At 56.2% G+C, this 12,175-nt stretch overlaps 1 protein-coding gene across 1 annotated transcript in view; it reads left to right on the top strand.

The window, feature by feature from the left end:
* The first annotated feature begins 1,492 nt into the window (after positions 1 to 1,492).
* LOC104548066 (SH2 domain-containing adapter protein F-like) overlaps positions 1,493 to 12,175 on the top strand; it is a 10,783-nt gene continuing 100 nt past the window's right edge. Inside the window, 5 exon segments of the mRNA XM_010193980.1 lie at positions 1,493 to 1,616; positions 2,670 to 2,888; positions 7,434 to 7,605; positions 7,912 to 8,031; positions 12,099 to 12,175. The exon segment at positions 12,099 to 12,175 is cut by the window's right edge and continues 18 nt beyond it. Coding sequence (XP_010192282.1) covers positions 1,583 to 1,616; positions 2,670 to 2,888; positions 7,434 to 7,605; positions 7,912 to 8,031; positions 12,099 to 12,175 — 622 coding nt within the window. The 5' untranslated portion in view covers positions 1,493 to 1,582.

The raw sequence follows: 12,175 nt of genomic DNA, 5'->3' as shown, positions 1-12,175 counted from the left end.
CTGTCCTGGTGAAAGCATCTGCTTGCTTCCACGTTTGAACCCCCCCTTGCTCTGGAGCCCCGTGGCTGGCAGGGTTTGCTCTGGGGCCGATGCTCTGTTGCTCACTCATGCCCCTGTACAGAGGGGCCACTGCATCAGCCACCTCCCTGAGCCAGGAGGTTGAGGGAGGAGGTGGTGAGCCGGGGTGTGGGTACCACATTCCCCCTGCAGCTCTGAGGGATGTGAGGGCTCAGGGCTGCACTGAGGTGTTTACAGCTCCAGTTCCTGTTCCCTTTTCCTGCTGGATTTTGCTGCTCAAGGCTATTGTCGGGTGGCTTGCACAGGAAGGGGGAAGAAGTGTTTTGTTTTAAGCTGATTATAGGGGTGGGAGGGGAATGTGTGATTGGCCCTGCTCTCCAAGGCTGGGGGTGAGGACAGAGCCTGGTGCGAGTGGGATTTGGCACTGGCTGCACCATGCTGGGGCTGTTCGGTCCTGGCTGTGGGAACTCTGCGTAGCTGGCATTGTGGTGGCAAAACCCACCTCACTGCATGGTCCAGCTGGGGTTTGCAGCCTGACGGGCGAGAGGACCCTGGTAAAGGTGCTTGGGCGTACTTGAACCCTGCTGGAAATACCGCCTGCCCTGTGTAGGGACCAGGCTCTCAGGTTGGAGGTGGGACGTACAGGGGCTGCGGCATCGTGCGATGGGGTGCTCCAGCTGAGAAGCTGCTGAGATGCTCGACTGTGGTTTCAGCACTGAAGGGTATCAAGCTCTGGGACATGCTCCATATCCTACTGCAGCATCATCTCCTTTTCACTAGTAAGGGCAAGCCTTGGGCTTTTTGTGCCGTCCCTATTTTGTGGCACTTGAGAGGCTCCTGGTCTTGCATCCCAGTGACCCTGATCATATGGACAGCCCTGGGACACGTGTGGGGATGTTGTGGGAGCCTGGGAGGGCGCGGAGAGGAAGCCATCGGCTCTTATTGGCCCTTTGTTAAGAAACGTCTTCAGATGAGCCTGCAGGAGCCCTGGAAAATAACCAGTGAGTTCCCAGCCATGCCAGTGCCAGCTGACACCCCTGTACTGGGATCTGCGCCTCTTCCCCACCTCAGGCGACGAAATGTGGCTGAATGCAAGGAGAGCATCTGTGTGCCATGCAGGGGGACACGGCGCTGCCGGCAGCCCCACACCGCAGGGGGGCCTTGCCCGAGAGCCTGCACGGGCGCTGGCAGTGCTGAGCCAGTGGCAAGGGAGGAGGCCCGGCCACCTTCTGCTCTGCTTGGCTCTGTCCCAGCTGCCGGGACAAAGGCTGGAGCGTTTCCACAGCCGAGCGCCGGTGCCTGGAAAGCTGCCGGCTGCCAGCACCTGCTCTGTGGCGCTGCCATGATGTAGGCTCCGGGTCCCGGCTGCCGCTGGTGGTGATGTTTCAAGGGGCTTCAGCTGGTCCCTGACCCTCCCCAAAAAGGCAAGGAGTGCTGTAACCCTTCTCCTGCCCTTCCTCTCTTCCAGCTGTCTGTCCTAGAGGACTATGCAGATCCCTTCGATGCAACACAGGTGGCTGGTAGCCAGGCTGGGCTGGAGAAAGTGGCAGAGAACGATGGATACATGGAGCCATACGAAGCCCAGAAGATGATGGCTGGTAAGGTGGAAAGCTACATGCCAAGGCTGCTCTTTGCACCACTGGTCCCTGCTGCGTGAATTTGGTGGGCACCGTACTCTGTTACCCAAGACAGCACCAGCTCCCCCAGACAAAACAAACCTGGGCGATTGCTGTGGGGGTGCACAGCCACTCTGCAGGCAGATTTTACATCTTCAGTCATGTGCAATGGGCTTGCCGCAGGCAGAGCACCCACACAGCGTACCTGAGCAGTAACAGCACCTCACTATTTCTGCCTGTGGTGCTGCTCCCCGAGACCATGATGCCTGCCCCCCAGGCTGAGCCAGGAGAGATCTGGCATTTGATGCGTCTGGCATAAAACAGAGATGGATGTGGGAGCTATTTAATTCCGTAAGGACAGGACTAGAGCGTGCCGTTGTCTGCCGCAGCAGCCAGGTGCCCAGTGGACTTGTTTATGGCTGGAAAGCAGGCGGGGTGGGAGCACACACTCCTAAAGGCATCGCTCTTACTGCTGCTGGCTTGTGCGCTCCAGGCTCTGTCTCTGCTTTGCAGTCCTGTGGTTTTCCTGGACCGAGCGGTTTCTGGAAAGCTTGTGTGGCTTTTTTTTACTAAACCATTGCATTTCTTGGAAAAATGGGCAAGCAGCTAAGAGGCTGCTTGTGTTCTGTGGGAGAGGCTTTTGTTTTGCTCGAGGGAAGGGCGTTTTATTAAACTGGCCATGCTGGGTGTCCAGGAGAAACCCAGCCTTGCTGCTCACAGAGGGAATCGGGCTCTGGGATGCTCTGTCCCCACGGACCCTGCTTTGCAGGGCTGCTCCAGTGGGGTTGTTGGACTATGGGGCAAGAAGGCATCTTGGTGCCATGGACTGCTCAGGACCTGGCTGCCCAGAAGCTCCCCAGCTCCTGGCAGGCTCCTGCTTGGAGTTCTGGGGGGAAGTCTCCTACATCAGTGATGCTCCCTACCCTGTGTCGCCCTTGGGTGAAACTGAGCCCTTTCATCTAGCAGGACTTTGGGGACCGTGGCCAGTCTGCGTTGGGTAAAAAGTTGATGGTCTTCTCCCTCTTCTCCTGCTAGAGATCCGCCAGAAGGGCTTACGGGAGGCTCCTGCCCGGCCACTGCCCCTCTACGACACTCCCTATGAGCCTGTGCTTGGAGGGCTGGACATGGACAGTGAGCACCCACTGTGCCCCAGGCCCAGGGAGTCCCGGCTGCCTGAGGATGATGAGCGGCCACCGGAGGAGTATGACCAGCCCTGGGAGTGGAAGAAGGAGCGGATCTCCAAAGCCTTTGCAGGTGAGTGGTGAGAGCAGCTACAAAGAATGGATAGCAGCCATGAAGCAACTGATGCTGCGTTGTGTTTTGCAGGGGGAAAGCTGGCTCCTTGGGGTGCCTTCATTGGGGGTCAGTGGCATTTGCCTCAGCATTTCTGTGGCTTGGGGAGCACTCGTGCACTTGCAGAGGCTGTTTCTCTTCAGCAGGGAGCCAAGCTGGGGCGAGTGGTGGATGGAGCTGCCTTGGCAGCCCATTTCTTGTTGCTTCATCCCCCTTCTGACTGATGACAGCCTCTGGTGCAAGTTAACCCCCCACCCTAACCTTGAATGGCTGGGGAGAGGCTCAGCCCTGGGCTCAAGCAGATCCCTCCTTCCTCGGGGCAGGAGGAGAGCTGGGTGCTCCCCCAGGAACCTTCGTCCAGGATGTTGTCCGGTCCCCTGACCCATTTATCTGTGCTGCTGGATCAATGGTGTTTGTGTGTGTTAATGAGGAAATCCATGCTGCGCATTAGCGCTGCCTCCTCTGCCCGTGCTGGCTAATTGCCACGCTCTTATCTAGGATGCATTTTAATTGCAGCGGTGTGTGTCTGTGCTGCGGCCAGCGCACACACGGCGCTTGAGCTGGAATGCTGGCAGAGAGAGATGGGGAGGTGGGGGCTTGGGAGGGGTTCACCCTTTGGGTTTGGGCTCTGCGAGCTGGAGGTGTGTGGTGGGCTCAACGGCGTGGTGTCTGCTCGTCCCTGGGATTGCGCTGGTGTGGCTGGGACTCGGCCGGGCGCAGGGCTGGTGCCCGTGGCGCTCTGTGCTGAGGACTCGACTTGTTGGGCTCCGTCATGAAGCGCGGTGAGCTGCCGGGCGGGCGGTTGTGCTGAGGTGTCTGTGCTCGGGATCTGGGCAGATGAGCCGCCTTGCTCAGTGTCCCTGGGTGGAGGTGGAGTGTTCACAGGTCTGGCTCATGTGTGGGTGTACATGGGTGCTCTGCAGGGCCCTTTGGGCTTGCCCCAAGTCCCAAGGGGGTCAGGTCACTGCGCCCTGGGCCACGTTAGGGTACTCTGCCTGTTTTCTCCCAGAGTCAGAGCAGGTCCTGCTGTGGCTCCTGGGGCATTTCTTCTCTCCTGTCATGCTGGGGTCTCTCTGCTTGCCCTTTCCCCCTTTGGGGGAGATTGAGAGACCCCGTGCCAGGTACCGGCAGGGGACCGTAGGGCTGCTGGGTGGCCAGGAAGAGCCCAGATGGATGCACGGGCAGGACAGATGTCTGTGGGATGCTCAACCAAGGTCCCCTGAACATGCAAATGAGAAGGGGGTGACTGCAGGGTCCCCCACACTCCAGAGAGGGTCAGCTGGGAAGGCTGATGGAGGAGCGGGGTCTCTCGGTGCCGGGGAGGGGATGAGTTGGCCAAGCCAGCGTAGTGGTCCCAGGAATTTAGTCCTCAGCTCTTTCCCCACACAACTGCTCTCCTTTTCTGTGGGCCTGGTGTTGCTGACAGTTTTTTTTCTAAGCCCTTTCTTTCTCTCTTTCTCTTTCTCTCTCTTTTCCACCCCACTCCCCTATCCAGTTGAAATCAAGGTCATTAAAGACCTGCCATGGCCACCGCCGGTGGGACAGCTGGACAGCGGCGAAAGCCCCCCGGACGGTGAGCCCGGTGCCTCCGTCCCTCTGCAGCATGGCCAGCCCAGCTACGAAGACACCAACGGTGGGTCTCGCGTGACAGTGGGGTGGCCAGGAGGGCTGCAGCTGGCACTGCCTGCGACTCTGCCTTGCTGGCCTGCTGAGGTGCCTTGGAGCTCGCCTGGACCCCCAGGCGCTGCCAAACCCCCACCCTCCTCCGCCTTCCCCACCTCTTCCTGGCCCCTTCAGTTGTCCTGTGCTGGGTACCAGGCCTTGTCCTCGCCTCTTCTCCATCTTCTCTAGCTCCACACCACCTCTCTCCATGCAGCAGTCGAGCCATGCTGGGGGATTATTCAGTGGCAGTTATTACCTTCACTTTTGTTCTCTCCTCTTTACCTCCCCATTCCCAGCGTTTGATGTCTGCTTTCATGGTCTTCTCGACAGCTCCTCTCAGCTCATGTTTTCTTGTGACTCTCAACACCCGGGTCCCTCACAGATGTGGTGGCAGCTAATTTAGATACCACCGCTGAAGTTTGGGATTGTTTTTCCCCCGTGTGCCTTGCTTCATCATTCAGCATTCCGTTTCCTCTGCTGTTTTATTATGTGCTGCTCTGAGGCAGAAGGTCCCTCTGGATTCTCCCCTCTCTTGTTTTTGCCATTCTGAACAGCTAAATCTCCTAGGCAGACTTTGTCATCGCAGGTTTGCCTTGTTGTGAAGTCCTTTTTTGTCTCCCGTGCGGCAGAGCCCCCGTGTAAGTCCCTCTTGGCCTCCGCTGGCAGTCTCACTTACAAAAGCCAAACATCGCTGCTTCTCTTTTAACCCATTATTAATATTTTAAGGACCTTGCTCTGACGCTGCGGTGGATTAGGGATTTTCCCGGAGCACTAGATGGTGAGGTTTTGTCGAAAGCTATCCAGGTTTTTTGGGCTGAGCCTGGCCTTGTTTGCTCTTGTGCAGAGCTGGGCCGGGTCTGCGAGACGTGACTTTTCCTCTGTGCCCCGGCGTGCCGTGCCTGCTTGCCCCGGTAGAAGCTGCAACGTGCCAGGTGCAGGTATCTGATTTCCTTATCTGCAGCTACCCAGATCCCTGTGGAGCTTCGTAATGAAAAGAGCAGTTTGGCTTTCGCTGCCTCCCGGGTGGGCTTGAGCAGGAGGAGGCCCATGGCAGCTGATTTTGCTGCCCATCCTAGGGGCACCCTGGAGTGACGGGGCTGCTCTGCCAGGGCCACCTCTGGGTCCTGCCCCAAACCTGTTAGAGATGCTACAGGCTGAGATCAATCATGAAAAGGAAAGGTCTTGACAAGGGGTAGCTTCCTGATCCTCCTCTTCCTACAATGAATGCAGATGTCAAGAGAAATTAATTTCTTTGCTATGCAGCCTACTCTCTTCCCCCATCATTTGTTATCCCTGCAGTCACTCTGACATGCATCCTGCTCCTGATGAACATATCAGTTTGTCATTTTTCCTGGTTTTAGCAACACAGTCTCTCTTTTTTTTTCCTACACTTGCTCTGTTGTGTTAAGTTTATCTTGCCAGAGTTTTGTCTTATTTTCTACTTCCCCTGTCTGGGGATGACTTGAATTTCTTGAAGGATGTCTCCTTACTCCTAGGGGCTTGTTTTTAATATCCTGTTTAATCATGCAGATGCCTCTGCCTCCGCCTGACAGGTGCAATGCATTTCTTCCGAGCCTCCAACATGATGACTTTGTGCCGCCAGCAAACGCTTGGGTGTTTTGATTGCCTGGCTTTTTACCTGTCGCCCCGATTTTTTAAGGTGATGAGTTGCAATTCATGGATGTTATGTACAAGGGCGAGCCTGGCCTGTGGAAAGCCAGACTGGTGCAGAGGCAGGGCTTGTCAAGTCTTAATGCCAGGCACCTCCTCCTTGAGCTCCTTCTTGGGTGGGGGGGTTTAAGCCATGCTAAGCTGCAAAGGATTTTGGCTGTGTTTCCTTTCGGCTGCCTCCCTCTCTCCTTGGTGCTGGAGTGGGCTGGAGACCTGGTCGCTTGTGTAGAGCCCAGACAAGGTGTCCCTCAAACAGCTGACGTAGAGGATGCCCTGCTAGAGAGAAAAACATCCCTCTCCAGGGGGAATGTCCAGCTCATCCTGAGGGCAATGGGAGCTGCAGCACCTGGGCTTGGCCGCCTCCGGGGCGCCTGTGCCTTGGTGGCATCAGCCCCCAGCAACCTCATGTCCACCCAGCAGCTCTGCCCGATCGATAAGTAATTTGTGTGAGGGGACTTGCGTTGCAGGGGAGCGATGATGAACTCTCTGGAGGAGGGCGAAACAATATTGTTAATGCTGAAATCATCCCTCACGGAAATAACAGTCGGCAGGAGGCTGGGTCCCCAGGGCACCGCTCAGTTAATCCCCTGCCGCTCACCAGTCAGACCGCAAGCACCGGGCTGCCGTGCTTTGTGGCTGTGCGTGGAGCCGTGGCTGGACTGGTGTCAGGGAAGCACCTCGCAGTCAAAATGTCTCCTTCACACCTCGGGAAATTAGTTTTTTCACCCCAGGAGGTTTACTTGTGCTGGCAGAAATGTGTCTCATCGTTTCCAAACTGACTGCTCCCTTTAGCTCCATTTCCTCCCTTCTCTTTTTTTTTTTAAATTTAATTTACTATTTTTTCTCAAGATTGGAAAGCCTCTCCTCTCATGTAACATTATGCCACAACTACTGAATCTCTGGTTGCAATAGCAGAACCTCTCTGAGCTTTTGAAAGCTCCCTGGAAAATATTTCCAGGGGCTGAGGCACTGGGAGGACCCTGGTCCTGGTGTGGTGGGACCCAGCGTGGTCTGTCCTGGGGCACCACAGCGAGCAGCATCCAAGAGCTGCCCTGCCCTGCCCCGCCAAGCAGGGGCACGGGGGCAGCGTGAGGGGACCCAGCGCGATGCGATGCGATGTGACGGGGCCCAGCCTGTTCCTGCTGCCAGCTGCGATGCCTGTCTGTCTTGCAGGTCCATCAGAGGGACTGGGCTATGGCCGCACCTCGCCCTGCAGGGAGGAGAAGGCCAGGGCTGCCCTCAGGCACGGCTCTAGCGGCCTCAAGAGCACGAAGATGTTGATGGCTGAGCCTGGCCCCTTCCTTGGGGAGAGGATTGACCCTGCGCTGCCCCTGGAGAGCCAGTGGTGAGTCCTGCCTGCCCCGAGCCCCTCTCCCAGCCCTGGGATCCCTGTGGCCAATGCCAAGATGACTGGGTCTGCTTCTTCCCTTTTCCCTGGCCCCGCATTTCTGCCTGCTTGTCCCTGCTGCCCTTCTCATGGTTATGGTGTCCCCACATACCTTCTGCATCCCCTGAAGCTGCCCTGAAGCAGCCCTGCCCTTTGTCCCACAGCCCTAGCAGTGCCACCTGCATCCCTCTCCCTGACCGTGACTGCTGTGCTGGGGGCACTGGCGTTGTCCCCAGGGACAGCTGGTTTCTCGCCTGCCCGCAGCTGGTACCATGGGGCCATCAGCCGGACAGATGCGGAGACGCTGCTGAGGCTGTGCAAGGAAGCCAGCTACTTGGTGCGCAACAGCGAGACCAGCAAGAACGACTTCTCCCTCTCCTTGAAGTGAGTGAATCTGGACGGGGCTGGGGGGCGGTGGACCCAAGGCAGAGGGCACCCTGTGCTGTAGGTGACCCCTTGCGGGTGGGTGCCCCAAGAGAATGCATGTCTCTGCTGATGGAGTAACTCTGAGATGACCACGGGGTGGTCAGAAATGGCTGGAATACAAAGTCTGAACTCTGCAGTGTGGCATAGGCTTCTGGTTTGGTGTCTGGCAAAAGTTTCTCTCGGGAAGGCTTGTAGCTCTGACAGCACACCGCTTTTCGCTTGGCAGGGCGAGTAATCCCTCTGACGGGTAAAATGATGTGCCTTACTGCTCGCTCCAGTGTGTCTGGTTACAGCTTCCAGCTCTGGCTTCTTTTTTGTAGCTTAGTTTCATGGAAAAATAACGTTTGTACAATCCCGTTGTTGATGGAAACGCGGGTACCCATCCCTGCCTCCCCAGCCCATGTAACTCTTGAAGCCCTTGCTCGACTGCACTGTAGGGAGGGTATAGCCCTGCTCTGGTTTGCCGTCAGGGAAACCTCACTGCCACAGCATGGCTTGGTTTCTGCTTGGGTTTTTTGGGAGGGGATCTTTGCACCCCTCCCAAGTTTTCCAGATTCCTTTAGCGCCAAAACTGCACAAAGCATCACAGGGCACGTCCTGCCAGGGAGGAGCTGCCCACAGCTCCTCATTCAGCTCCTTCAGAACTCTTGGGACAGCATGAACCCACAAAAGCAAAGCTGTTACCATCCTGAAGATGATGATGGATCAGCAAATACCTTCTTGCCCTCCTGCCGGACAAGTGTATTAGCTCTGTTCCTGGCAGATGTGAAAAAAGTGTTTATAGAGCACTTCAGTCATCTCTGCACAACAAGAGGCCATGTATCCCTGTGCTTTTCTCAGTATACTTAGTTTCCCCAGTGCCTCTCTCTGTGCCTGCATTGCTCCCTGGTGGTTTCAGCCTCCCCTGATTATTTCCCAGGCACAGAATGGTGAAATACATTGCTCTGTCCCTCTCTCTATATATTTTTTACGCTTTTTTGCTGCCTTCAGCACCAAGCCAGGTCAGATCTTCAGTTGAAAATACTTTTTCTGCCTTCTGCACTTTTAACTTTCAGATCAGACAGCAAGTCTTTTCAGAAAACCTCCCTAATTTCCTTTTTTTTGTCAGAATTTTTACGGATGTTCTAATTTTTTCAGTATTTTTTCCTCACCCTAGCTTGTGAGCAGTTTTGAAGCAACAGCTTCTGCCGGCCGATGAGCCGTATTCAGGGCTGCGAGAGGTCCTCTTAGCCATCGTGCCATGGGTGGCATTAGCCAGCATGTGAGTTGGAGAGCCTGGGAGGTGGTGCTGGGGTTATGGATGCTGCTCCCTCCCTTTCCACCACCTCTCTACGTGCCAGTCACCCATTTCTTTGGGTTTTTTTCCTTCTTATTGCCCATCCTTAGCCTTGTGGCAAAAATGGCCAAATCCTGCCAGGCTGTGCAGCGGCAGTATGGCCTTGCGGCAGCGTGCCACCATGCCACCGCACCGGAGGAGGCTGCAGCCCATCTGGGAGCTGCTCAGACACCGCCTGTCCACCCTGCCTCTCTTGCAGAGAGCCCGCAGTCTCGGGAACATAATTTTTACTCTGTTGCCTTTCTCTAAAGGCAGGGCCTTTTCCAGGAAAATCCCGTGGGACACTTTTTATGTACCTGTAAGCTGACTGTCTCCGTCTCTATTTTTTCTTGAACTCTTTCTTTTTTTTTTTTCCCTCTGAAGAAGGAGATGCAGCCAAGGAGATGGTCTGAAAGAGAGCTCCAGTGCTGACCTAAAGCCCTTTTGTGCTGCTTTAAAGTAAAATATGCACAAAAGAGAGCAGCAGGAGCTGTACCCATAGCGTGTCAGGTAGCTGAAAGGATTTAACCCTGTCGTGACAGTCCTGGCTGGTCCAGGCTAGGCAGCCCTCATTGCCTCAGACGCTCAAGGAATGAGTCCCTCCTGGCTCTGCCTCCATGAGAGTGGCCGAGGCCACGCTGCAAAGGTTTGGGTCCTTCCTGATGTCCATAAGGTGCTGGGCAGGAGCAGCACCTGCCCCTCGTCCTTGTCCTGTCCCCACTGCAGAGCTGTCAGGTTTGCATCGTGCTCCCTCGGGCATCCCTGCGGGGATCTGGTCTCAGTCACACCCCTAAGCCTGTGACAGGGACTCGGGGAGCAATTTGGGCAAACACAACCAGCACCATCTCTCTGTGAACCTGCATGGCAGTGGTCTGGCTCCAGACCTGCACTGATCCTGCACTGGGGTCCTGCACACCTCTCCCCTGCCAAGCAAGGGCTGGCTCTGTGTGCGCACACGGTGTTAGCGGTGCGACCCTGTGTGTGTGTGCGCGATAAACGCAGGGGAGGCTTAGATTGGGTGTTGGGAAAAATTTATTTACTGAAAGAGTTGTCAAACATTGGAAGGGGCTGCCCAGGGAAGCGGTGGAGTCACCATCCCTGGGGGGGTTAAAAAAACATGTAGACATGCCACTTTGGGACGTGGTTTAGTGAGCATGGTAGGGTTGGGTTGATGGGTGGACTTGATGATCTTAGAGGTCTTTTCCAACCTTAATGACTCTGTGATTCTGCCTTCGTGGGTTGCCATGCGTGGTGCAGCCCCTGCAGCTTTTCCCTGTGCCCCACCTCTGGGACACCGTATCACTTTTCCTTGGCCCTTGGAGGGGCCTGTGGCACACCCCCCTGCTCTCCCCAGGGGCTGCCGGCTCCTTGCCTCTCAGCATTAAATGGATTGCAAACCCATTCTGCTAATGCAGCCAGGCTGTCCATTACGGGCACCGGGGGGATGGGACCGGCCTGTGCAGTGCTGGAAGCTGTTCAGCATTGCTGATGAGGTCCTGTCTGCTTTTAGGTCATCAATATTTTGCCGTAATGTGCATTCCAGACACTGCAGACAGGCTGTGGCTCTCCTCAGAGACGCAAATTAATAGCAACAGGGCCATTAGCCCGTCACTTGGAATCAGCGCTTGTGGCAGGAGCTGCCTGCACAGCCTCACATGGCTCCGTGCCCATGCTGTGCTGGGAAATGGCCTCGCTACGCTGAGAAGGTTTTATGGAGCCTGCAGTGTTTGGCATGGGGAGAGGGCAGGCAATGGGCTGCGGGCTGAAGGAGAAAATCCTGGATAAATGAGAGCTGCAGCCTTCCTGTTGCTAAAGGGGCTTTGCCACGTGCGAGGGGTGAAAGCTGCTGCCCCTCTGCCACCCTGCAGTGAGAGCCCCTGCTGCTGCTGCCTGGCTGTGCCCTCACTTCCCTGCCTGCACGCACCTCCCCAGCCTCGGCCCCCATACTCGTCCCCGTGTGGACCCCTTGTGCCCCACTGTGTGACTGTGCTCCCTGCAGGGGGGCGCAACGCAGCCATGTCCCTCCCTGGGTCTGTGGGCTTCATCTGGAGTTAGCCAAGAGTGGGGTGGTGTGGACAGGGCCATTGCTGGGGACAGGAGCCAGCAGCATCCCCCCCCACCCCAAATAGGGGTGCCTGCCTGTCTTGGGAGACAGGCCAGCAGGAGCTGATGGGAGGCTGGGGCCAGCTGCACCCCCTAACCCTGCCTTGATATTTGTTTTGGGCCCCTCACTCCAAGAAGGACATTGAGGCACTGGAGCGTGTCCAGAGAAGGGCAATGAAGCTGGGGAGGGGTCTGGAGCACAAGAATTATGGGGAGCGGCTGAGGGAACTGGGGGGGTTCAGCCTGGAGAAGAGGAGGTGAGAGGAGACCTCATTGCCCTCTACAGCTCCCTGACAGGAGGGGTTAGCAAGGGGAAGTTGGTCTCTTCTCCCGAGGAACAAGTGATAGGATGAGAGGAATTGGACTCAAGTTGTGCCAGAGGAGGGTTAGATCGGATATTTGGAAAAAATGTATTCACCAAAAGGGTTATCAGGCACTGGAATGGGCTGCCCAGGGCAGCGGTGGTGTCACCATCCCTGGAGGGATTTAAAGATGAGGAGGTGCTTAGGGACATGGTTTAGTGGTGGACAGGTTATGGCTGGGCTCAATGATCTTAAAGGTCTTTTCCAATCAAATTATTCCATGATGTTGTGATCTCTCCTTGCAGGAGCAGCCAGGGCTTCATGCACATGAAACTGTCCCGGACCCAGGAGAACAAGTACGTGCTGGGCCAGCCAAGCCCGC

This window comes from Mesitornis unicolor, unplaced genomic scaffold (assembly GCF_000695765.1).
Source record: "Mesitornis unicolor isolate BGI_N332 unplaced genomic scaffold, ASM69576v1 scaffold23511, whole genome shotgun sequence".
NCBI lineage: Eukaryota > Metazoa > Chordata > Aves > Mesitornithiformes > Mesitornithidae > Mesitornis > Mesitornis unicolor.
Note: the sequence above shows the minus strand (reverse complement) of the source record. Positions and strands in the feature narration are given on the sequence as shown.